The sequence below is a fragment of the Cyclopterus lumpus genome, chromosome 22 (genome assembly GCF_009769545.1).
Source record: "Cyclopterus lumpus isolate fCycLum1 chromosome 22, fCycLum1.pri, whole genome shotgun sequence".
Lineage (NCBI taxonomy): Eukaryota > Metazoa > Chordata > Actinopteri > Perciformes > Cyclopteridae > Cyclopterus > Cyclopterus lumpus.
In genome coordinates this window covers 10,964,098-10,987,801 of record NC_046987.1, presented here as the reverse complement: position 1 = coordinate 10,987,801, position 23,704 = coordinate 10,964,098, and the positions used below count along the sequence as shown (strand labels likewise).

At 44.8% G+C, this 23,704-nt stretch overlaps 1 protein-coding gene across 2 annotated transcripts in view; it reads right to left on the bottom strand.

The window, feature by feature from the left end:
- Positions 1-3,766: 3,766 nt before the first annotated feature.
- kif26ab (kinesin family member 26Ab) overlaps positions 3,767-23,704 on the bottom strand; it is a 65,362-nt gene continuing 45,424 nt past the window's right edge. For both annotated transcript variants that reach the window (XM_034525541.1, XM_034525542.1), the window contains exons 5-16: positions 19,562-19,745; positions 16,413-16,625; positions 15,450-15,543; positions 14,594-14,856; positions 13,541-13,724; positions 12,704-12,863; positions 12,227-12,389; positions 8,162-11,360; positions 7,343-7,536; positions 6,403-6,426; positions 5,897-6,047; positions 3,767-5,790 (exon numbers count right to left, since the gene is read on the bottom strand). In XM_034525541.1, the coding sequence (XP_034381432.1) occupies positions 5,609-5,790; positions 5,897-6,047; positions 6,403-6,426; positions 7,343-7,536; positions 8,162-11,360; positions 12,227-12,389; positions 12,704-12,863; positions 13,541-13,724; positions 14,594-14,856; positions 15,450-15,543; positions 16,413-16,625; positions 19,562-19,745 (5,011 nt within the window). In that variant the 3' untranslated portion in view covers positions 3,767-5,608. The remainder of the gene's footprint in view (positions 5,791-5,896; positions 6,048-6,402; positions 6,427-7,342; positions 7,537-8,161; positions 11,361-12,226; positions 12,390-12,703; positions 12,864-13,540; positions 13,725-14,593; positions 14,857-15,449; positions 15,544-16,412; positions 16,626-19,561; positions 19,746-23,704) is intronic.

Below are 23,704 nucleotides of genomic sequence, written 5' to 3'. Positions count from 1 at the left end.
AGCATTTTAGAGATATTAAAAAAAAAAAAAGGTGGAAACCTTTGAAAAAAAAAAAAAAAAACAACAACAAAGACCTCCATAGGACAACACAAGTCATTAACCTGACTGTTGTGTACTGCAACCTGCTGATGTAACAAGGAATTTACCTCTTCTATGTTTTCTGTGTAGAACCTTTTTTTTAAATGATGAATATTCATTGCACATTAGCCTCCTCACATCAGTATTCTGAATGCACTTTAATAGTGCTTCTAAACAAAGCCTTTATGTAAATCAGCACTTATCTACAAGTAATCTGGACCAAGGGACTACACGACCACTGATAGAACAAGGTCAGCGCATGTGGTGGAGAAAGGAGTTCTCCTCATCACTCTGACAAGGTCAGTGCATCATGTACGGAGCAAACACAATAAGCTAGGGAGTAACTTGCATTTTTAATCACAAACTGTCATCGATTCTAGCCGAGACGTGCTCGACGACAGAGAACCAAACAAAAGGATGAGAATGTAACGCTTCATCCATGCAAAAAGATAAAACATCCAACACTCCTGTAACTCATTTGTCCACTGACACTTTCTGACTACAGCGCACTGTCAGACAGCAGCAGAGACTGGCTGTGTCTGTGTGCACATCTTCATCACCACGCTCGTTACCTTGCCAGCCTGCAAGCTGTCAACACACAACAGGCTGATGAACTCATGACCCACATCCTGCTCGTCCTCCTGCTCGGGGAGTTCAGTGATGGTCATGAAGAGAGGATTCACATTACAGTTTGTACCAGTATACATGATTAGCCCTATATCATCTACATCATTACAACTTACTGTATAATGTGGCAACGCTTGCTAGTTCCCTAGCATTTCTTGCCCCGAAGCGTGCTAAATGACACAGTAAAAAAGGTTAAATCTTCAGTGGTGGATCATTTCAAGTCGTCTTTAATTAATCCATTTTCACATTATGGATTGCCTTGGTTTGATTTACTACCTGAAAGCATTGTCAGCTCAGTGGCATGTCGTCGGACTTGTATGGCCACCCATCCTGAATTTACAGTACACATGGAGGAAGGCCTTCAACTCTTAAAATGTTTCTGTCTTGGTGCAAAACTCCTCACACATGCAATCGGTTACGAGGATGGAGATGTCAATGGTTACGACCCCCCTGAAGCACGACCACGCAGGCAGAGACTGTGTGTGTGTGTGTGTGTGTGTGTGTGTGTGTGTGTGTGTGTGTGTGGCTTACATCTTGCCTAGCCTCTGATAATTTAAGGACTTTTCTCCACGGCAGCTTGTTTTAATTACGGAGAATAAGTGGCAGCATTTGGTCAGGTTTATGGGTCTTCTTCAAAGCGCAGGCTTGGTTGAGACAGACCAATCGGTGGGACTGCAGAGCTGTAAAACCAAAAGTGAGCAACTGCTATGACTAACAATGCCCAGGGCAGATGCAGGCCGCCTAACACACCTTAGAGTTCAAAAAGCTTTCCTTTGATATGTCTGAAGCTAATAACATTCAGTCCAATGCCCTGATGAATAACAAAGGAATTAAATGGCCTAAATGCAATATTCTTTGATAAATTATATTAGATCGGTACATTTACCCAATCCAGGATTTCAGGTTGTTGTAGTCTCATTTAGCAACTAAATAAATAAAATGAACGTGGACAAAAGTTAAAATACCTTAAGCTTATGTTAACCACAGACCTTATTTCAGACACAAAGCCAAAAAGTCAATCAAAAAACCCAAGTCCAATCCCAATGTCTGAATCCTCAGGGACTTAGTGACATCACCTGGTACATGTAATATAATCTCTGCTTGCATTCCTCTAATCTCATGTGTTTTTATGTTCCATCTTTAATGTTTTAGAGTAAATGTAATGTGCCGTCCTATTTGTTTACCTTTTATTTTAACATTGCTACTGCACTAGGAACCGTATTTAACATTGCAATGCTATGTATTATGAGTAATTCCCTTGGGCAAAGTCAGCAGATTTACAGAAAGGGTATATAAAAAGGGCTCAAAATGTCAGAGAGCCCTCAAACACTCGACAATTTGACAGCGGGACAGCCCTAAACCCTCCAGGACTTTGCAGGAGCGCGCCTCAAAGTCTGTGAGTCCGTGATTGTGGAGATTGTGATTGGGCCCCATTAACTTTGAGGGAACCAGGAGTGCAAAACTGTGAACAAATGTCCTGGTGTTGGTCTCATTCCTGCAGCACATTATGTCAGCAAAAAATAATGGAAACAAAAGACGCGAGACATGAAGAAAGTTAAAGATATCAATTGGACTCTCACAGACCGGAGTGGGTAGAGTTCCAACACAGGGCCATTGTTGGGTTGGGGTGAGGGGTGACACTCCTGACTTTTCAGTGAACTCATTTTGAATTCTCATACAACATCCAACTCCCTCCTAATGATGAGAGCCCTGAGGCAAATTGTGCTGGGACACACCAGACTGACTGTGCTCAGCAGCCATCAGACGTCTGCAGCAGCCCGGGCCAACTGTTACCACTCAGACACAGACTTCCTTAAGAGCAACGAGCTCCAGTCTGAGCCGACAGGATCTTGAGTAGTTTGTCAAAACAAGGCTTTTGCAGTCTGTCAAATCACTACAGGATGAAGACTGACTGAATAAAAAGATAGAATTTCCTACATCGCATTAGTCAGAATTGGGTGTAAAGAGACTCCTCTGTACAGTAACTCCCTGGCACCGTTATCACAAGTGTCAAAAACCCACCCAAGACTAAAAGCCCCCAAAAAATAAAAATAAAAAAAATAAATCACCCAAAGAATTTGATTTGAAACAGTGACCAGCTGGTCTTGGAAGTCCGCCAAATTAACCTCTTATGCTTTTGATCAAAACAGAATTAACCGGGAGGAGGCATTACGTTATTGCACAGCAGGGTCCAAGTGACGCACGCACCGACGCACACACACACACGCGCGCGCACACGCACACACACACGCACAAGTTGGACAGAGCTATGCTAATGCTAATGTAGGCCAACCAACACAGAGAATGCAAATGTCAGCCAGCTAGCTCATGAGTTCAACCACATAAAAAATACTCTTACCTCTAACGTTAGTGGTAAAGACGTTCAAACGAAACTGCGACATTTCTTACCTGGCACAAGTTCCCCGTTTCAAACCATAGAAGACGCCGTGAACAGTATTTTAATGGTCTAACAGCTACTTCCTGTGAATAAATTGGCCGCAGTGCGCGGGTGCATCCGGACGGTCAATCAACAGTCTGACACGCCCCCACAAAGTCCAAAGAAGAGGTCAACACATTTTCTCCGTATGTCTTTCATGTTTCATGTTTCATGTTTTTAGGTAAATACATGTCAATTTAGTGACACATATAGATAATAGTTGATTGAGAATCAGCCAACATTCATTTAAAATGTAGCCTTAATGTTCCTTTTTTTGTCTAATACGTATACTAATATACAGACCTTTTCAACATAAACATTGATGATTGGCCAATTTGTATTTCCTGTTAAATTGATTGTTAATGCAGGTCACAATAAACCTTAACTTGGAGCTGTTGCCCTAGTAACATAATGGTGAGTATATAATGAGTTTGTAAATTGCATAAAGAAAGAAAATGAAGGTGGTGAAAAGTAAAGCTACACCTATGTCCATGTGTCAAATACTGGATTTAATTTATTTTGTTATGTATGTAGACACTTCATGAAAAAACATGAAACTCTGATTCATCAGTAAGAAGAAACATTTTATTCACAGGTACTGTAAAAGTGAAACACAAGCTGCCGTATCATACATTTATACACAAGGTTTGAAAAGCCTATACAAAAACAAAGATATTCGAAAATATGGGTTTTGATATGAAATATGACCTCACATAAAATAATTTCTTGGAAAAAAGGTCTTGGTTTGGTAATAGTTATTTACTTTATGAGCCTTACCCAACATTAGTGAAAATTGAAGTTATTGTAAAAAATTAGAATGGTAAAAATGGAGTAGAAATCATTCTTCAAAAATGATTAAAAAACCTCATGCAGCATCTTCAGAGAGGCCCTGAGTACATCTTTGTAAAAGAAAGAAAACAAAGTCATATTTGTAACAGATATAGAAATCAAACATACTAAAATACAACAAAGACAGTTTGTTTGACTCCACAATCATTTTCACGATCATCTTTGTTCTCTCTGTGTCAGCCGTTTGATTCTTAACCAGCACATTCTGGCAGCTTAAAAGAGCTGATACCGTGATTAATTTTCCTAAACCATGTCACGATCATTTACTATTATTCATTGCATCATTTAACAAGAAATTAGCAATTCTTGAGTCTTTGTTTGAGACACTGGATCACCTTTGTTGATTTGCCTATTAAAAAAAAAAGAAAAAACAGGGGACAAACAAGGCCAAACTGTTGCTGCCCTCAAGTCAGCATTGAGGTTCTTACAGTAGTTGCAGTAAATGTATTGGAATGCATAGAGCCGAGGCTTGGTAGCACTTGAAAATGTGTTGTGTAGGAGGCCAGTAGACTTGTGCTATTTCATCTGATCCTTTTTGTTTTACAGTGTAAAGATAGCACCCAGTTCGAGCCCATTTGGAGTTAAATGTGGCTCACTGATGAGCACCGCTATCAGTGTAACCAGTCATCATGCAATCCTTTACAGACGAGTGTAACAGGGAAGGTTTCATCTCTCAGGGTTGCTTGACCACACACTGTATTTAGAGCACCAGATTGAGTGGCTGAATCAAGAATAATCGCCCACTATCCATCACAGTGGCCCTCTGATTGATATGTTTTGGCGTAATCTCTCATTTTCAGTGAGATAAACACGGGAAAGGACAGCTTGAATAAGCCCTCCGTTCCCCAACATAACTGCTGCTTTACCTTAGTGAATCCACTGACACCCATTTCGATCAAGGCAACTGGAGGGAAAAAACATTCACTCAACCCTACTAGCTTACACAGGCCAGCTGGCAGGCGATGAGTGACAACAGCAAATGCAGTCCTTGATGAGATAATATAGTCCAGTTTGAAAATCTAGAAAACTACAGAACCAGAGAGTTAAAATAAGGCGCAAGAGGCTGAATGAACATGGATAAAATGCTGACTGAGGTTTGAAAAAAGAGAAAAGGCAAAGTCTGGGAACGCAATAACATTAGCTTATTGCTTTTTCTTTTTTTTTCTTTCTTTTTTCCCCATTAAAAGTATATTTGTACACACCACATAATCATATAAATACACTATACAATGCAATATAAAATATTTTTCTTAAAAGCAATATGTTCAGGGTTTTCAAAGGTATGCTTAGGATACCCGCACCATATGAAAAATAATGACTCAAAACAAAACAATACAAAAGGCACTTCCAGGTGTTGTTCATTGACTCTAGAGTAAGTGATGGCCACTGCATTGGTGCTCACGTTTAATTTATCTGCCATTAAAACATGTCCCGAACAACGAGGCACTGTAGCCGGGTGGTTAATATTTCCTTTGTTTTCATGCAAAGATCCACTCTCATCTCATCTCTGTCACTTGTTGTTCCTCATTCCAGTGATATCTATAGACTGAATGCTACATTTAATCATCCTTTTGTTTTCTCACTTTCTCATTCCTCCACCTCAACGTTCTTTTGTCCTCAGACTTCCATTTCACGCAGTCCCCCCTGAGGACCAGATTTTGGCATGCTGATGTCAAAGCAGGTCACCATCATGACACGGGACTTGCATAGATTGACACAGAACTCCAGTTCCTCTGTGGCCTGAGCCAAGGCCTCCAGGTACTCTGGAGACTCTTTATCCATATCCTGGTCCACTTCAACTGTTACAAAAGGGGAAATGAATGTTTGGTTAAATGGTTTGTCATCAAATAACTTTTAAAGTTTCAATATAAATTTACTGTAAAAGAACATTTAGCATTCACTTACACTCTCCCATCCACTTGCTGGGGTCCATCATTAGTCGGGCCTTGGTGTCATCGAGCTCCTCCAACAACACCTCATACTTTGCCCTCAGTTCCCTCACTTGCTGTTGCCTTCTCTCCAGCATCTTCAGCTTACTGTTAAAATACAGCAGGCCCTGAGAGAAAAAGGATTGATGTTTAATTACAGCTAGCTCAAAAAAGTTGAAACTGGCACAGCAAAAAAGTAGGAAAACTACCAGTAAAAGTCGTTCCTAAAGCCAAAATATCGATTAAATGAACAATGGATTAAAATAAATAAATACAATAAAGTAGCAAGTGCAATCAATTATAATTTATTTTAAGTCTAAGAAGCCAAGTTGTGCTGTAAATGTGGGAATTGTTCAGGTTTTGTGATGTAAAAATGTATTTTTTCTCCATTGTGGGCTGAATAATGAACATGGTAATGTAACTACCGTAATACAGCCAGTGTTGCAAATAATGAAACCTCAGTCAGCCCTAATATTAACTCACCGTGTCAACATCCTGGAATGGTTGCTGAAGACAAGATTGGGGTAAACAGATAAAACTAGTTAGCATGTCAAACAAGATAGAACATGAACAGAATGAATAGCATATGGAAACAGCATCTTACTATATACACATACTCTAGACACAAGCTACTGATGCACATGCACAAGACTCTGATTCCAATTTTGAAATAGTAAAAAGTAATTTCGTCATTCAGGCAGTAATGGCTGGCAAAGAAAAAAACAAAAGATATTTTTTTTCCTAATTGAAAGTAAATCAAACCACCATGTAGCTGATTTAATATCATCTCTCAACAAATCCCTGTCTGGTTGCGGAAAACTTGTGGGAGCAGTTAATGATCCACAGAAGAGGAGTCAGCTATAAAAAGCGATCAGGCTTCCAGTGATGAGTGCTAGAGCTGAGTTGATTTGGGCTGGTGTTGGGCGCCCCTGCATTCATCACACATTCTTTGAACAGTCTTCTCACATTATCTTTTTAATTTTACTCCTCCCACACGTCACCGTCGTCAGCAGTAAGCCGAGTCATCACTCATTTCTAAACCAATTAACCCTTGTCAGTAATTGCCTCCTGAACTCTTGACATTCCTTAGGAAGGCTGCCAAAAAAATGCCAAGCTCTGGGAATCTGGACGCAGACATTTAACTCCAGGATTTGCCACTGAGCTGACTGAAGGTCAGACGTCTGAGATATACCATTACTGTCTTGTTCTTTAAAAAGAAACTGGGAAGAAGTGCGCTAAGACATTCCCACAACGCAAGTCAATGTGACACATCTTGAGCATGCATGGCATCAATGTCGCACATGCAAAATATGGCTTAGCAAGAAGATTTAACGAGACCTAGACCCAGACAAAACATTATCTAAAACAAGTTCAGCAAGCTGTACCACCATGTAGAAGAAGTCAGGAGTGACCCTCTGCTCACCTCTGTGGTTTCCTCCAGACGTCGCCTCTGGAGCCGCTCCACATCATCGATCTCATACACTTTGATCTCAAAAGGCTCTTTTAGAGGCCCTGACATAGGAGGCAAGTCCACCCACTGGCCTGCTGTGCCCACCTTCTTCCCCAGGGAAGAAGAGTCTGGCAGGGGTGCCGGGATGAGCCGTCTTCTCTGAAAGCCTGCAAAGCCATGCATATGGTCAGGTAGGCACCAGTTGCGTTAGTGACACACAATAGTTGTATTTGCTGGGATTTATGAGTAAATATGTATGAGTCTCACTCTGAGATATAAAGGGGTGTGAGGCCTTACAGAGGCTGGCAGAGTTGCGGTGATTGCATATTTATGAGGGTTTCAGGGGTGAATATTCTGTACATACACAGCCCAATAATTCAAAAGGTTGGTTTAACAGACATGAATTCAAATGGTTAAATATATATATATGCACACACACATAGCTATAAAAAACTGATCCAGGTCACTGCTGTTCGTGTTCAATTCATCTTATTTGATTATCACACGGTTCGAAGTCGTCTTGTTTGAAACATTCATTATCATTTCCCCATATATGTATGAATAATATATTCTGCTGATTCAGGAGGAGAGAAAATCCAATGAAACACCAATACGTGGATGTAATGAGAATGGGTTCATAAAGTTCCTTTGAGAGGGCATTCATTTCTGGAAGCTATTTCAATGTGTGTAGCTTCACGAGCAAGCACTGTTTGATGCTAGTCAATATGATATGTGTGAATATTACCTGCATTGATACATGTAAAACCCTAAAAACCCCATTTTGTTTCTTACCATTTGCTCTCTTCTTGGGATACTTGGAGCTCCTTGTTCTGCCTGAAGATGACATGCCGCTCTCGCTCATGGAGTCGTGGGCAGAAGAAGCACTGCCTGTGGCTTCGCTGTCACGGATCATGCTTTCATATCCGCTGCTGCCACCACTGTGGTAGAACAGAGCTGTGCGGCCCATAGCTGGGGGCAGCTCCCCGCTCAACACACTGCTGTTGTCACTGCCATGGCCGCTGCTGTAGCGTTGAGGCCGCCTGGGTGCCGTAATTTTGCTGTACGGAGAGGGCAGCATGGCTATGGGGGATTTGTCATCACTCACATTCACACCGCTGTCATTCCCGCTGTCTGAATCTCCTGAACCTCTCATGTGTTTGCCTGATAGGTTGCCTGTCGCCAGTTCGCTCACACGGCTGTTGGCAGCCCTCATGGCTTGCTTCGTGCCCATGATGGTCCCTCTCCCAGGCTTACTGCTGACAGCAGCAGTGGTTCGAGGAGCTGATGTCCGTCCTGATGGTGGTAGGTTGGCATTGGTATTTCTGGTCAAGGGGGTGGCCAAAGATTTGGTAGAGGAACTTAGGCCCTTGGAGTTGTTGACTGAGAGTGAGCGTGCCTTACTACCATTGACTGCTCCTAATGCTCTGGGATTTACAGAGGCTTTTACTTGACCAGGTTTGCTAAGACTTCCTCCACTTGGGGATGATGGGCAGGTAGCTATAGGAGAGCTGGATGAATTAGGGATACCAAATCTCGGAATGGTCCTGCTGGATTTGCTACTGCTGGTTCCCAGACTTGCTCCACTATTCTCCCTACTAAGCGTATGTCTGGAACCTGATAAGGACAGGCTTTCACACCTTTCCAGGGACATTTGACTTCCATAATGCTGCCCAGACTCTCCTCTCGGCCCTCTGGCCTTCAGGCTGGAGGTAACTTTGGCTGTGTTGAGACTGGAAGTTTTGAAACTGGTAGAGTCCGCTCTGTGACGTACCTCAAGCTCATCCTCTGATACCGCTGCCCTTGCCCCAAAGACCCTTCCTGTTTCCCCATATGCTGACTTTAAGGCACTTTGGGGCAGCAGGATCTTAGTCTTTTGGTCAAGACTGGACTTTCGCACTGGAGGAGGGGGAGGTGAAGTGCAACCTGGTTTAGGGAGATTGCTTGTTTTCTGTGAGTTAGCCTTGTTGTTTTTCCCCAGGGAGGAGTATTTAAGGCTTGTGGTAGATGCAGTAATATCTTGGGTTCCCTTGTAATCTGTGGAGGAATGGATGACGGGCACTGTTCCCAGGGTGGTGGCACCTCGTCTCAACTGAGGCATTTTGCTGGGTGGATTCTTACTGGCTGACTTCTCACAGCCATCGACTACCCTCTGGGATGAGGTAGACCCCTGCACCTTGGGTGGGCGAGGTACACTGTTGCAGTTGTTGGATGTTTTGCTGGAAGGTATGCCACTGGGGGGATTTCGGATAAATTTGCTGATGCTGCTTGAGTCGGAAAACTGAGGCTCAGTGTGGTTGTCAACACGCTGCCAAGGACTCTCCTGCTTAGCTTCTTGCCTTGGTGGCTCTCTACTGCTGCTGTTGCTACTACTATGAGAGATGGATGAGGTAGGTTTAATCTTCCTGGGAAGACTGGAGTGGACTATGGAGGGGCCCTGTGGAAGTTGAGAGGAGCTAAGTGAGTGAGCTTTAGTTATTTTGGATGTCAATCTGAGGGAGCCTTGGGCTGATTCCGGAGATGCGGGGCACTTTGTCAAGGATAGTTTGCTTGACGCAGCACTATCACTGTCTTGTTCGGAAAAACTAAATCCACTGTCATTTAAGGAGTTCTTGGCATCTCTTGGAGAGGACACACAATGGAACATATCCAGGGAATCAAAGGAAAAGGCAGCCTCCGGTCCCATGTGTTTGGCCTGTGGAAGGAAGACGTCTGTGGAATGAGCCCCTTCACTCTCCAAGGTGCAGACACTAACCTCACTCAGCCAAGAGCTGATAGATGAACCCCTGCTATCCATACACTCCATTGCTCCGTCCTGGAGGGGTGTGACCACTGCGATGTTTACTTCTGATCCTCCCATAGCCAACGTATAGGCGTCAAATTCATCATTGATGCTGCTGATGATGCTGACTGGTCGGGAACCAGAGGCCAGGGCCTGAAGGGAGCAGTCACTGTTAAAGCTGATAATACTGGATGGCCGACCTGTATCTACAATACCGCATATAGACAGCTCCTCCACCACAGTGAACACCAGCTCATCCTCTCCATTCAGCTCCACGGGCTGCTGCAAGGTCACAGTCGCTCTAAGGATGTCCCGATCCAGACATCTTTCCCTCAAGGTAGATCGCACCTGGCACACCTCCACCGGAGCTCTGAGTAGAGGGGACGTGTATGGATCCCTCCTTTTCACAGCCTGGTGGCTCATTCCTACAGGAGGCATTCTGGTGCTGGATCTTTCTTCATTACCAGTATTGTCCTTGCTGGAGTCTCTCTGCTGTGAAGGAGGTGGGGCTGGCTTGGGCAAAGCTTTCTTGTTGAAGTACACCTTCTCCCTCACCACAGGCTCAGAATTAGGCCCCGAGGTCGTTGCTAGTTTGTTGGTGCTTTCTGAAACCAAGGCTTTCTCACCATCAGCGCTGGTTCTGTCTGATGGTATACATTGCGTGTCGTCATTGTCCAGTTTAGATGTAATGGTGGGACTGCAAGTCGGTTGTGTGCCCTCTTGGGTGTAAGAAATATTTGCTACAGTCTTTGGTGAAAGGGAACCTTGGCTCTCTTTAGATATGTCGGTCTTGGGGCTAGCCTGGCCTCGCTTGTCCTCTCCAACAAAGGCAGTGGGTTCTTCACTGCCATCTATACACTCCAACCTCTCCTGCAACTCAGCAAATGTGTTGCATTTAAAGAACTGGTCTCTGTCCCGAGGGCCCTCCTTTGCAGACTTCTTTCTGTTCAGGGAGGGGATGATTGGAACAAAGGCAGGTGGGCCTTCATTGTCACTAAGCTCCCTGTCCGAGATCGCAGTTCCCCCAGGGCCTACATAAATGACAGTGTCACAAGACTGTTCACTACTGGATGAGTAGTCTGGATCACTGAGCATGGACGGCAGATCTGGGTCCAGGGCTACCGTCCGAGGGTGAAACGGCCGGAGGTGGGGCGGCCGGCGGATCCTCCCTTCCTCACAGGAACTTTCCCCTCCAGATGAACTGGATGCATACTGAAAAGCAGAGATAAAGCAGAAGAGAAGATAGTCTTTGGGGTTTAAAAATGATCTCATTAAGTGATGACAGTAATGTGATTCTAACCTACAATATTAATGTAACAATCTTTTTTTTTTGCAAAACCATTTCAATCCTTATGATTCATAGTAGTTTAATTTCTTCACAATTTCATAGTAAAATCAATCGTAGGACAAATATTAATTCCAATGACATTACCAGTCGATATTTATCTAAAGGTTAAAAGTGCACATCAATAGTCACACAGAAATTAATGTCAATAATACAAATTGCTGTATGTGGACTGCATTATAATTATGCCTGGGACCAATACTAAATAAATACATGCTGTCATTCAACCTAATTATCTGGAGCATATATTTCTCTAATCCGAGGGATGCATTACACACTTCCTTGAGCAGTGGTATTGATTACATGATTATGCGTTGAGGAGCCGAGAAAAACTAGCCCTGAGTTACTGCACTAATAATCTTTCATTTGCAGAAGCATTCACACATTCATTTGCTTAATAGCTAAAAAATTACAGGAGGAAGAAAGATTTAGGGACGTGAGTCGTGGCATGAAATATGATGAATGCAATCAAAGTTGCACGTGCACATTAGGAATGTAATAATTGCTGTAATAGCAACACTTAAATTGTAATATTAAAAATAATAAATACTCTACATTTATAAACAATGAACAACAATAAAAGGAGCACAGTTGTTATAGAATTATTCACTTAAATTGCTAAATGCCTAATTGTAAGGATGTAGCGCTGGATATTCATTCACTACTTACTTAACTGTTTATTACTGCATGTGTTTAACCATATTCATTGGTGCTAATCACTTTATCAGTGTACCTTAGATTTCTTCTTCCTCATGCGGTGGATGCGGGATGCCAGCTGGATAGTAGTGAGCGAGTCAGCGTAGTTGGCGGGGGAATCGGAGATGTGGGCGATCATGGTGGTTCTACAGTTGATGTTGCCAAGGGACTCCCTCAACAACATTGTCAGTTTGCTGTCCCTACATGGAGCATTTACATTGTTGTTAGCAAACGGCAAATTCCAGGAAGAGCTATTTTTAATTCTCTGAGCTGACAAATACTCCTGTGACAAGTCATTAATCTTTTCATACCTGTGTAACTATAATATAATCTTGTGCAACACCAGTGAAAGCTATTATACGAGGCAAACTAAACTAAATAAACTGTCACAAAGCAAACCTGTAAGCCTGACGACACATGCAGCAACTTGCCTGAAACTACTACTTATAGACACAACTTCACAGAAGCTAAAACACAGTAAAAGAGACAGTACAACTAATGGTGGTTTTCTTACCTGTAAGGTACATGTTTTGCTCCATTCGCCAATGCCATGATGACATTTCCCAGTGCATTTAGAGAAAGACACAAGCCTCCCCCTCCATCTCTACTTTTACTCAGGACCTTTTCACAGCTCCCCAGGTCGATGAGGTGCAGCCTGCTCCGACCACCTGACACTGTGCCAACAACAGAAGACGAATCAGGTGAGCACAGCCCAGACACGCCCTCTTTGAAGTCAGTTCCTCATGCACAGTGCCATGATGACAGGAGTGCCACAGTTTAGACGGTTGATTGTCAGAACCTTCTGATTTATTTATGATCAGAATGTATGATTCCCACGCTGAAGTAACTCAAATTGCAGCCTGACTGGTAAACGTCCACCAGATGTGTAACTACTGGTGACAAGGAGGAACGAATACATTCCCCTTCAACTGATTTAAATTACAGCAAGAGGGAATTGGCTGTCAGTGTAAAAATCAGAGGGCTACACATTGTTATGTGGGTGACTGATGTAATTGCTACTGCAGCAGCAACACATTAAATTCCTGTCAGGCATCAAAGCTTCATTCACTCTCGATCAAAGCATAATACATACTTACAAACACATTTCTGTCTTGCAGAGACTAAAACCAATTCATTCATAAACACAGCAAGTAAGGGACTTGTCTGATGTTTCATTGGTCAGAAAAGAAACACCGTGTGATTATTTAGTGGGAAAGAGAGGTCACCTTCGAATTTAACACACATGCTAGAACATCGGTGTAGAAGTGTTGGGAAATTGAACAATGGCCATATAAGTTCCCTTGTTGGAACACTGCTAGAGTTGTAGATCAAGTAATCTCATGGTACTGACTTCCTCCCTTGCCACTCTTCTCCATGCGGTACTGGTAGATGTGCAGAGTGAACAGCATGTGGGAGTTGCGGCGCTCCTCCTCCTCCACGTTGGGTCTGCTTGTGCTGCGTGCGGCGATGGCTGCATCCAGGAAGAGGGCAGCTTTCTCAGCCGTCGGGGCACGTAGCTCACTCTGATTCTGGAGCTGTGGGGGGAGGGAGAGAGAGAGAAAAGGGTTAGGGCAAGCAAAGGAGACCACGTAGGGCTTGAGAAAGAGGACAGATGTGAAAAGGATACTGGAGAAGAGAGGGCAGAGAAAGAGAGGGGAGACAGTTAATTGGACCGCGGCACACATTGCTTGCGCATTAGATTGAGTCTCGGGGGCGATTAAAAAAGCAGATATGCGCACAGAGGGAGGAGGATTAGGAGAGGTAATGGTGGAGCAGGAGGCAGGGGGCACTTCCCTCAGCATGGCTGTGATGAGGGTTGTGGTGAGATACAGAAAGAGAGGAGGGTAAAAAGGAGAGAGAGAGAGAGAGAGAGAGAGAAAGCAGGGGACATAAAGGGAGCCCACACGTGGCTGTTGAGAAGAAGAGCAAGACAGAGCTTCACAGAACTGCACAGCCTTTGAAGTCAGAGTCCAAACAGCTCCCCAAAAAACAACATCTGACAGTAACACCTGTGAGTGCCTTCAAACCTACAGTCTTCCACCATCCCCCAGTAACACTTCTATTGTGCTGTATAGGGCTAGCGCTAACACACGGGTAATAGATGCTGATGGATGCTGACAGGAGAGTCAATACAAAGGTAAGAAGAAAGCCATCAATACCACAGTTGAATTTGGTGGAAACAAAAGCAGGGATTTGAGAGGCGGGTAGGATAGAGCGAGGCGGACTGAGAAGTCCTGAGAGATAGAAAACACACACATACGCACACAAGAAAAAGTCAACATTTTTGGGAGAGGAAGCGGTAGATCATAGACAGAAAAAGATCAATACTAAGACTGTATAACCCACAGAGAGAATGAAAGGATCATTGGACCAAGAAAGAGTGCAGAGGTTGAATGCTTCTCACCTGAGTGCCACAGATGGGATCCTCTCTCAGGTGGATACCAGGGGACTGCCCCTCCTGCAGGCTGCCGGTGGACACCTCAGACAGCAAGTCCTTCAGTTCCTCATCTTTCCCAAAGATTTCCACCGCAGACACTCGGACGGAGAAGCGTGTTCCCGTCTTCTCTTTGCGCTCATTGATGAGCTTGAATAGCCATGAAATGGCACAGGGCACAATGCCTAGGCTCTGAGTGGAGCTGTCTTTGCCAATCATGGTGTATGTCTTGCCTGGGGACGTGTGAAAGAGAGAGGGGAATGGAAATGGAAATATTGCCTTGTGTCTGAAAGCCAGCTATACTGACTATTTGCTCAAACTAAAATGACTTCTTTCATTAAGCTGTCTGGAGTGAGCAGGAAGTTGACGAACAAATAGACACCAACATTGGATATTTTCTGAGCGTTACTGCGTTTAACAACTGTGGATGAAAAAATAAATAGCTGATGTGGGGCTTATGTCCAGAAGGTAATATTCAGTTTGTGCAAAATAAAAAAACGCTAATCCAAGGACTCATTCCAGAAGCAGTTTTATACCTGGTGGAAACAGCCACACAAGGAGCGCAAGCCCTTCAGCCTAAGAGCCCAGGCCAATTACTAAGATTTTAATTATAGACTGAGCCCTGAAACCTTGATGCAGCACTCTGCCGCTCATCCCCCTCCACAGACTCACTACCCATCATTTCCTCCACTCTACCATTCCTTGACTCACACCAGTGCACCACTAAGCCAAGTGTGGACATCAAGTGCTGCTAACAAAGAACAATGAGAATTTTCTTCAGCTAACAAAGGCTCTTGTCTAATCACTTGCCAGTGGAGGAGCTTACCGAGCTTGACTTGGCCGAAGCAGAAGATGCAGCCGTCTGCACCGTTCACCACAGACTGGATGACCTCGGCTACTGTCCCTGAGCACACCTCAGCCTGTAAGAACACACAGAGAGACAGCTCACAGTCAATTCTGCCATATCTAAGAAAGACTGGAAATACACAGGCACAGAACAATGAATACAAAACAATATCCTATAAACTAAACTCTTATTTGGCATTAGCTAAACCATAATCACATTCATAGTTTCAGTATTTTTCATCACTCAGGAGTATGAGTGTGTGTTAATGTTTGTTTGTGTGTGCTGCAACGAGTGGCTCATTTTTGCAATCTGTTTCAGCATGGGTCCTCTGGGGCAAGGCTCCTGCAGCAGAGGCCCCTTCCCATACATCACACTGCAAACAAGGCCTCGATCAGCAGAACAGCTTGCTGTTACTGTTAGCCACCAGCAGTGCTGTCCCTGCGGCACAATCTAGCAGCTTGGCCGCAGCTTTGCAACAGCAACATTTAGGCTTTAGCAGCAACCTACTCGCTCCAAGAAGGTGGTTTGCTAGAAGATCTATGGCTCTCAAGTTGAGAGGGCAAAACTGGTCTGCTCCCAAATCAGTATAGTAAACATGTATCTGACCTTTGTCTTTGATCTCAGTGGGTATGCCTGCTGTGGGCGGCAGAGGGCTGAGGTTACATATAGCTGTTCTATGAAAGGAGAGGTTAGATATAACTGTGGTGGATTCAAATCATTCCCCAGGGGGCTTAAAAGGCCCAGCTGTTAGGCCCACACTGGTAAGAATGCCCTCTGACCCAAGACAGGCATTTTTTCTCTAAGCCCCTGGCCACACCCTGCCAGCATAAAGACATCCATTTGCCCTTGAGAGGCTGAATTCCCACACAACACCTTAAAAAAAACACGTACGTCGTACACACACAAACACACATGTAGTACACCTCCCCTGCAGACCCTTACTTGTGAGGCATCCTGGGTAAAAACAGCATCGAAGGCGAATATCTTTGGGACAGCCACAGTGGCAGACCTCCTGTGTCCTGAACTGGAGTGTGGGCTGGATGCGGGGTCGTAGAGGGTCAGCTGCTTCTTCCTGCTGTCCACTTTCAAGAAAGACTGTGACTCTGAGGAGTCTGCAGTCTCCAGAGATGGACAGATACGCATCATCACCTTCACCTAAACCACAGAGTGAGACCGATAAAGGAAACAAAAGGATGGATTAGAAAGTGAGAAAGTGAGAAAGCATAAAACGTGAAAAATGTACAGACGGACTTAGCAGAGACAAGTAAGAATACATTTTTTTCGGGTTCAGCAGAGAAAAGAAAAAACTACAGGCAAAGCTTGAAATAAGCTTAGAAAGAGGAGAAATGTATGGTTAAGGAATTTTTAATAGATGTTATAGGCAGGGCCAGATCCTGGTGCCGTGAGCTAATTTTAAATACTAAGGACCCTTACACCTCACCTATAACCACCCAGGGGCCTAGTGCTGTGTGCATGGAGGGTCCTTGTGTTCAACTCCCTTTTCTTTTGGCACCCCGAGGCCCCCTAGGGCACTGGCCTCTCTTGCCCAGTCCATAAGCAGGCATAGTTATAGGCATCCAAAGAGAGCATGGCTCAGCATTGTTGTGCATTAACATCACATCCACTATGTCAGAGTTGATGGACATAGATAGTTGCCATGGTAACACTCAGTCTCACATTGACTGGTGAACCTGATGGGACAACACATTGCCTAGTGGTGTCAGTGAAAGGCAGCAAGGTGCGTACTGAAAGTTACAGCAGAAAATGGTGGAAATAAATGTGTGTGAAGCGCCACGCTGGGGGATTATCCCTCTAGCGGGATTGTTTTTCTGGACAAGGAGCTGCTCACCAGCATGGGAGTGCAGGAGCATATGCCCCCCCCCCCCCCCCCCCCCCCCTCTTATTCCTCCTTCTCACTCTTCCTCCTTCTCCTCTCCCTCACCTCTGTTGCCTGAAAAATGGCAGATCCACATGAAGAGCCTCAAAACCTACCCTGTTGCATTCTGGGGCTTGGCATTCATAAAGTGACCGTACAGTCTGAACGCATTTCACAGGTCACAGTACAGCCCATCGTGCCCGCATGTTACGCTAAAAGGCGGCTTGTATCTGAAAGTGTTAATTCAACACTGCTCTGACAAGCCCACTCGTGTCTACCATCATTGCCATGGTTACAGAAGTGAGGTCATTCTGCCAGTGGTGTATAGTGGCACCTCTTGCAAACAATCTCATTTTTATTTCACCATTTCCTGGCTCTAACATGCTGTACTGTGTGTGTGTGTGTGTGGTCTGTGCGGGTGCATGTCAGACTGTACACCTCTTTTTACAATCACCTTCTTTTGTAATTCTGACGGCTCTATATTGCATTACAATCTGATGGTCAGAAATAAACCTCTACTATATCTCCAAAGTCCTAGCAGAAATATATCTGTGACTGACAGGAGACATAAACGGCTCGTGGGATATGAATAGCAGTCTTTGGAGTCCCTGTCATCCCCCTGAGTGTTTAGTGTTACACCTCGCATGATGTCAACTGTACAGTTTCTATATCCTACAGTATATGTGATAGGGAACTCAACCCTGAGCCATTTCAAAGCTTCTTGAAAAAGTACCCATGATGCCTCTCAGGCATTGAAATAAAAACCTTAAAATATCACTAACTCTCTCTTCCCTTTTTGACAGAGGACTGTTTCACTCACTCTGGGAGTCTCCATCTTCTTCACGCCTACGCAAAAGGCCCATTCTTCCCACGACTAGAATATAAATATTGCTACAGACCCAGGCACCAGCAGTTTGAAACAATGTCACTGCAAATCCCTTTCTTTCAATGAGTGAATTCATCTTGCATTCTGCAGGCCAAGTGCAAACTGTCTTTGTACTCCGCAGGGGGCTGTTATCGTGACTGACGTGTGCATATGTTCAGTAAATTACATTTGCTATGACATTTAAACCGGGCTTCCACACATGACTGCTGAGTCTCTGTCTACAAGACAGAGGCTACCAGGCGAGCTAATGTCTCAGTTTTATTTATGTTGGCGGAGATCAGATACTGGAGGCCACAGAGGATTGGCTACAGTATTTTCACACCTCGAACTCCATGCTAATGGCCCTGTTTCTCTGTCCCTTGATCCCCCACAAAATCCATTAGTGTGGCTTGGCATTCCTCTCTCCACTCAACTGTCTATGCCTGAAAGAACTGTGTCTAGGTCAAAAGTGGAAAAGTGGAAGTGACCCACATACGGTTGATGGAAACAAGACATTCACCTAAATCTTAAGTTGAATATGAAACAGACGCAGGCAGAATCCAAACCATGTAGGCGACTGAAAATGTTATTGAAACTGTGATTCCACAAGCAAAAGGAGAGACAAAAAATCAAAGAAAGCAATGCTTTACAATAAGAAAACCTGAAAATCTGGCCTCATAGGCTTGGAACATTGTCATAAATCTCCTTTAAAACCAGCTGCACAGATGTATAGTATACCTCAGGTCTGGGCTTGAGGACGCTTTGTTTTTTATGAAGTCCTTGTCAATGGGAGATTTACAAAATGTGGCAAAATCTCAACCGTCTGGATACCTGGCAACAGAAGCGAGCGCTTCCTATCCAGGTGGGATCTAATCTTGTGTGGGGACTTCTTCTGCTTTACAAATACAGGACGCTAGCTCAAATACACAATACCCAATAAACCACAAAGGAAGAGCGCTGTGTTTGTACAGCTTTGTTTAATGACTGTCCTATTGCTGCCAGCCTGACTTTCATCATCGCACACTGCACCTACCATGGAGTTAGAAATCCTGCCGTTCAACACAACCGCAGATTTGAGGATTATAGTTTTGCTGTCTTTCTGTAGTCGGACAGAGGAACGCTGGTCTCACAAACTGCATGAATTCATAACATTCCAGGAAGCTTATCTGACTACATCTGCATGGACTGGACCAGACGGCACGCTGCCTGTGGACCAGTGTGTCGCCACCCTGCATTCTCCCCTATCCAATGGGGGTCTGTGTGTTTCTGTATGTTTGTGTGTGTGGTTGTGTAAGGGGGAGTTAAATCATGCATTCAGCTTTGAGTATACTGATACAGGCCTGTTCTCACCTTTCCCATCCCTGGGTTCTCTTTCACTTTGGACACGGCTCGGAGCAGACATGGCGGGGCCGGGGGTGGCGAGACCTGCAGGATGCCACTGAAGTTGGTGGGGTAAATGGAGGGCTCCTGTGGGTGGAGCAGTGAGGGCTGGTGCTTCTTCCGCTTCGAGGACAGATTCAGCTTCTGAGCTGCCCTGGAAAAAACAACAACAAAAGACGCCTTGAGGTTGAAGCTAAACTTTAAAGAAAAAAAAAGAAGAGAAAACACAGTTCCATACAGTTGTTCTCATGTGATGTTTACTTATAGTCTGGTACTCAGCACCAGGCCTTTGTAAGGGTGCTGCAAAGCCTTTGGCTGATCCCACGCTGTAACATAAAGGTAAACAAGGTCCTTTTAGTTTCCCTAAAGAAAACAAAGTCAGCAGGAGAGCTATGCAGCGCCTCAACTCTAAATGCTTTTTCTTCCAACTCCCACCTCAACTCCCCTACCAAGAAAAATAATGCTTCAGCACTCCACCATTCAACTAGAGGATATAGAGTGCTTTTAAACCTTGATTTTTGCAACAGAAATTGCAAATCAATAAGATAAATGATTACCTGGCAACTCTCTTTGCCTGCGGGGGATGAAACACAAGATGTCATAGCAGAAAGACCCTGTATACTCATGCATTTATCTTGATCAAACACAAAACATGACAGGTGAAGACTACAGACACACTGCCCCTCTGGGATATAGTCATGTCTGTCTCTGTTACTAAAGCTGAGCAATTATGAGAGTGTTCACCCATCATTTAAGTCAACGCTGGAGCATGTACTGTTGGGAGTTTTGATCATTTAAATTAGACAATAAACTATAGCTAACACCAGCAGTTGAGAGGCAGGTTGGTAACCCAACTGTCTACTAACCATTAGTAGACCAACTGCCTGAGCAGTTCTGCTGTGCTGGCATCTAACAGAACTGCTGTAACTGAATCCAGCTTGTTGACAGTCTAATTAAAATCCACTGTCATCCAGTCATCTTGTCTCCAAAAGTCAGTACTAATGAGACATCTATTGGTCACAAGCCAACTGAGTCCAGCACATGCACTCCTTTGTGTCTAAACTCCTATACCTCAAAGGACAGCACCAATCTCTCTGCACAGCATTCAGGAAATCAGGCCAGACTTAGAGTGGTTCCAGGTATGGCATAGCCCTGGATCAGCTAACACCATTCCTGAGCTGGAAATTCAAGGTCAGGGAGGAAAGTAATACTCGAAGGAAATTCAAATGCACTCAAATGGTTTTCACTCAAGCAGTCGGATTTCAGAGCAATGCAGGGAAGACAAAGACGCCGTTGTCAACGTGAAGGTATAAATGGCACAGGGACTGAAAACAATTTGGAGTGTGAGGTTAAAAGATGAGAAATCTGCAGAGCAAGGGATTTTAAGAGAAGAAGCTGCGCATGTGAAAGAGCAGAAAAGGGCAGAACCGTGTGCGTCCTGGTGAGCAGCAGTCTCTTAATGGGCCAGCCTGAGCTCATTAGTCCTGCTCTGAGCTCCTCCGGACAGGACTGGGTGGGCTGCTGCCAAAAACACAAACCTCCTACCCTTCCCTCTCCCTGCATCCCGGAATGATAACCGGCCCCCCTCGTCTCCTCAACCCTCCCCTCTCCACTGTACGCCCCCTGCAGCGACAGCCCAAGAGCACAATCAGGGAACACACTGCCGGCTGATGGAATAATTATTGCATCCAAGAGGGCTACAGGAGAAGGCTCTCCCCAGGGAGCTGCCTGTGTGATAGCATGCGAGACGGATCGTGTGACTGAAAAAAACGAGATGGAATAGATGAATGTGAGATGGAGAGAAAGGGGAAACTACACCAGGGTACACGTGGCTGTGTGTGACTGTGTGTGTGTGTGTGTGTGTCTGTGTGAGTGTGTCTGTGTGTGTGTGTGTGTGTGTGTGTGTGTATGTACAGGCAGGGGAGTGGGTGTGAGTGTGTATGCGCATTTATGAGAGGTATCCACAACACATTCATTCAAGATAAATGTACCCACGTCCCTCCGTCTCTCTCACTCGGTCTCTCTCACCTCATTCTGTCTCTTTCCTCTTTCAGCAAAGAGATAAATTGAGCACCAGGAGTCACCATGAAGGGAAAAAGGCGCCACTATCCTGTACTGGTTTATAATTGCCTTGGCTGGTCAGGAGCGCTCCCGACTCCAAAGCAGAGCTGGTAACCTTGAGGTTTAATTCATGCTGCACAATGATCAGTGTACGTGTTCTTCAATGGAAGGTGAGAAAAAGGGATGATATTGCTAGACAACCAAAAGTACAAAGGGAAATTAATTGCTTGTCACTTTCTCTTCGTCCTTTGCTGTTCCTTCTCGCTGGCTTGCCCAACTATATGATCAGTCAATGGAAAATAGGCAGTGAGGAGAGGCTCCGATTTCTTTGCCCACAACAGCTTGTCCACCTGTTCACTCCCAATCTCCATGCTAATGAAGCTGTTTCCCTACACAGCTTAGTCTAAAGCAGAAACTGTGCCTGTGATATCAGTTAGTGTAAAGTTAGTACACAATATCCACACACTGGGTATGCTCTGTTGAGTGCTATACATATTACAGACTGAACCACAGGTTTGTTTGAACATGCACCAATAAAGAAAATGATGCAATGGTGTACTTACAGCTCTTTCCAATCCATTATCTGGTTTATGCCTATAGTCAAAAAACAGACAACTGATAGAGTTCAACTTTGCGATCCATATCTGTGTTGTCACTGTTCTCCATTACTTGCACATTTGATACGCCGGCACAGTAGCCGAGGACAGCACGAGGCGGGGCTGCTCACTAGTTGGGGCACATGGGTCCTCTTTGCTCCGATCACAATCATCGAGGTTCCGCTTGATTTCACAGAGGTTTGTAAGAAGCTGGGGGGGCGGAGGGAGAACCTGGAGGAGGAGGCGGAGGCGTCATAGTAACTAAATGGAACAAGCGCCAGGTGGGGGAGGGTGGAGGTGGGCAGACCGGATGAGTACCCTGCAGGAGGTTCACAGTGAGCTGTGCAGGTAGTCCAGAGAGCTTGGTAGGAGGAGGTAAGGAGACGGTCAGGATCAGAAGGAGCACCTCCTCTGTTCATACGCCACTGAAGAACCTCAAACTCTTTCACTAGAAAAAGTTCAGCGTCAGTTCAGAGATGCAAAAACCCAGCAAAAGCTCGCTCTCCAACTTTCCACTCCCTCTTTCACATCACAATTCTGCATTCATCCCACAGGCTGCATGGCTGTCTCTCATTTCGTAAAATCCACTGCGCTGCGTCTGCCATGAGTGGCTGCAGGTCCTGATGCCCAGTTCCTTCCCAGAGTCTCTGCTGCTTACATGCAAGAGGAGGGACAGAGAATCAGCACGCTTGGCTGAGTTGGAAGATTTCCTTGGGTGGCTGAGAATGAGGAGAATTCCTACTCCTGTTCCGCCTCTCGGTCCTTCTCCTGCTATCGGAGAAATGCTGGCAGCTGTCCTGCCGTGTCTCTCTCTCTCTCCCTGCCTCTCTCTCTCTCACACACACACATACACACACACACACACACACACACACACACACACACACTCCCTCCTCTCTCCCTGCCGCCCTCCTCTCGCTCTCTTTCTTTCCTCAGCCCAGCCCCTTTTTCCTCCGATTGCCAGACGAGGTGTCAGCGCTCGATTGCTGGCTGCTCGCGGCGCAATTTGTGAGTATTCTCTTTCTCTCTCTACCCCCACACACACACACACACACACACACACACACACACACACACACACACACACATGCACACAGACAGACACACACACACTCTGTCTCACACAAACCCCAACACACACACACACACACACACACACACGTATGCCCCCCACCACACGTCACATGAATACTTAATGCATACAGGAGCCTTCTCTTCTTTTAGGGTCCCACACTTCAAACAGATTTGGTTAGTATGCCTACAGTGCATGCATGCATGAGCACGAGTGTGTATGTGCGTTTGTGCGGTAGTGAGTATACACTTGCAGATTTTAGTTTTTTTTGCCTTTGTTGAGGGATGGAATTAGCCAGATGAATGAAAGTGTTATTAATCATAAGGAGTGGCACACAGATAAGGAAGGATATACTTAAGAGCAGAAAGATGGATTGCCTGAATG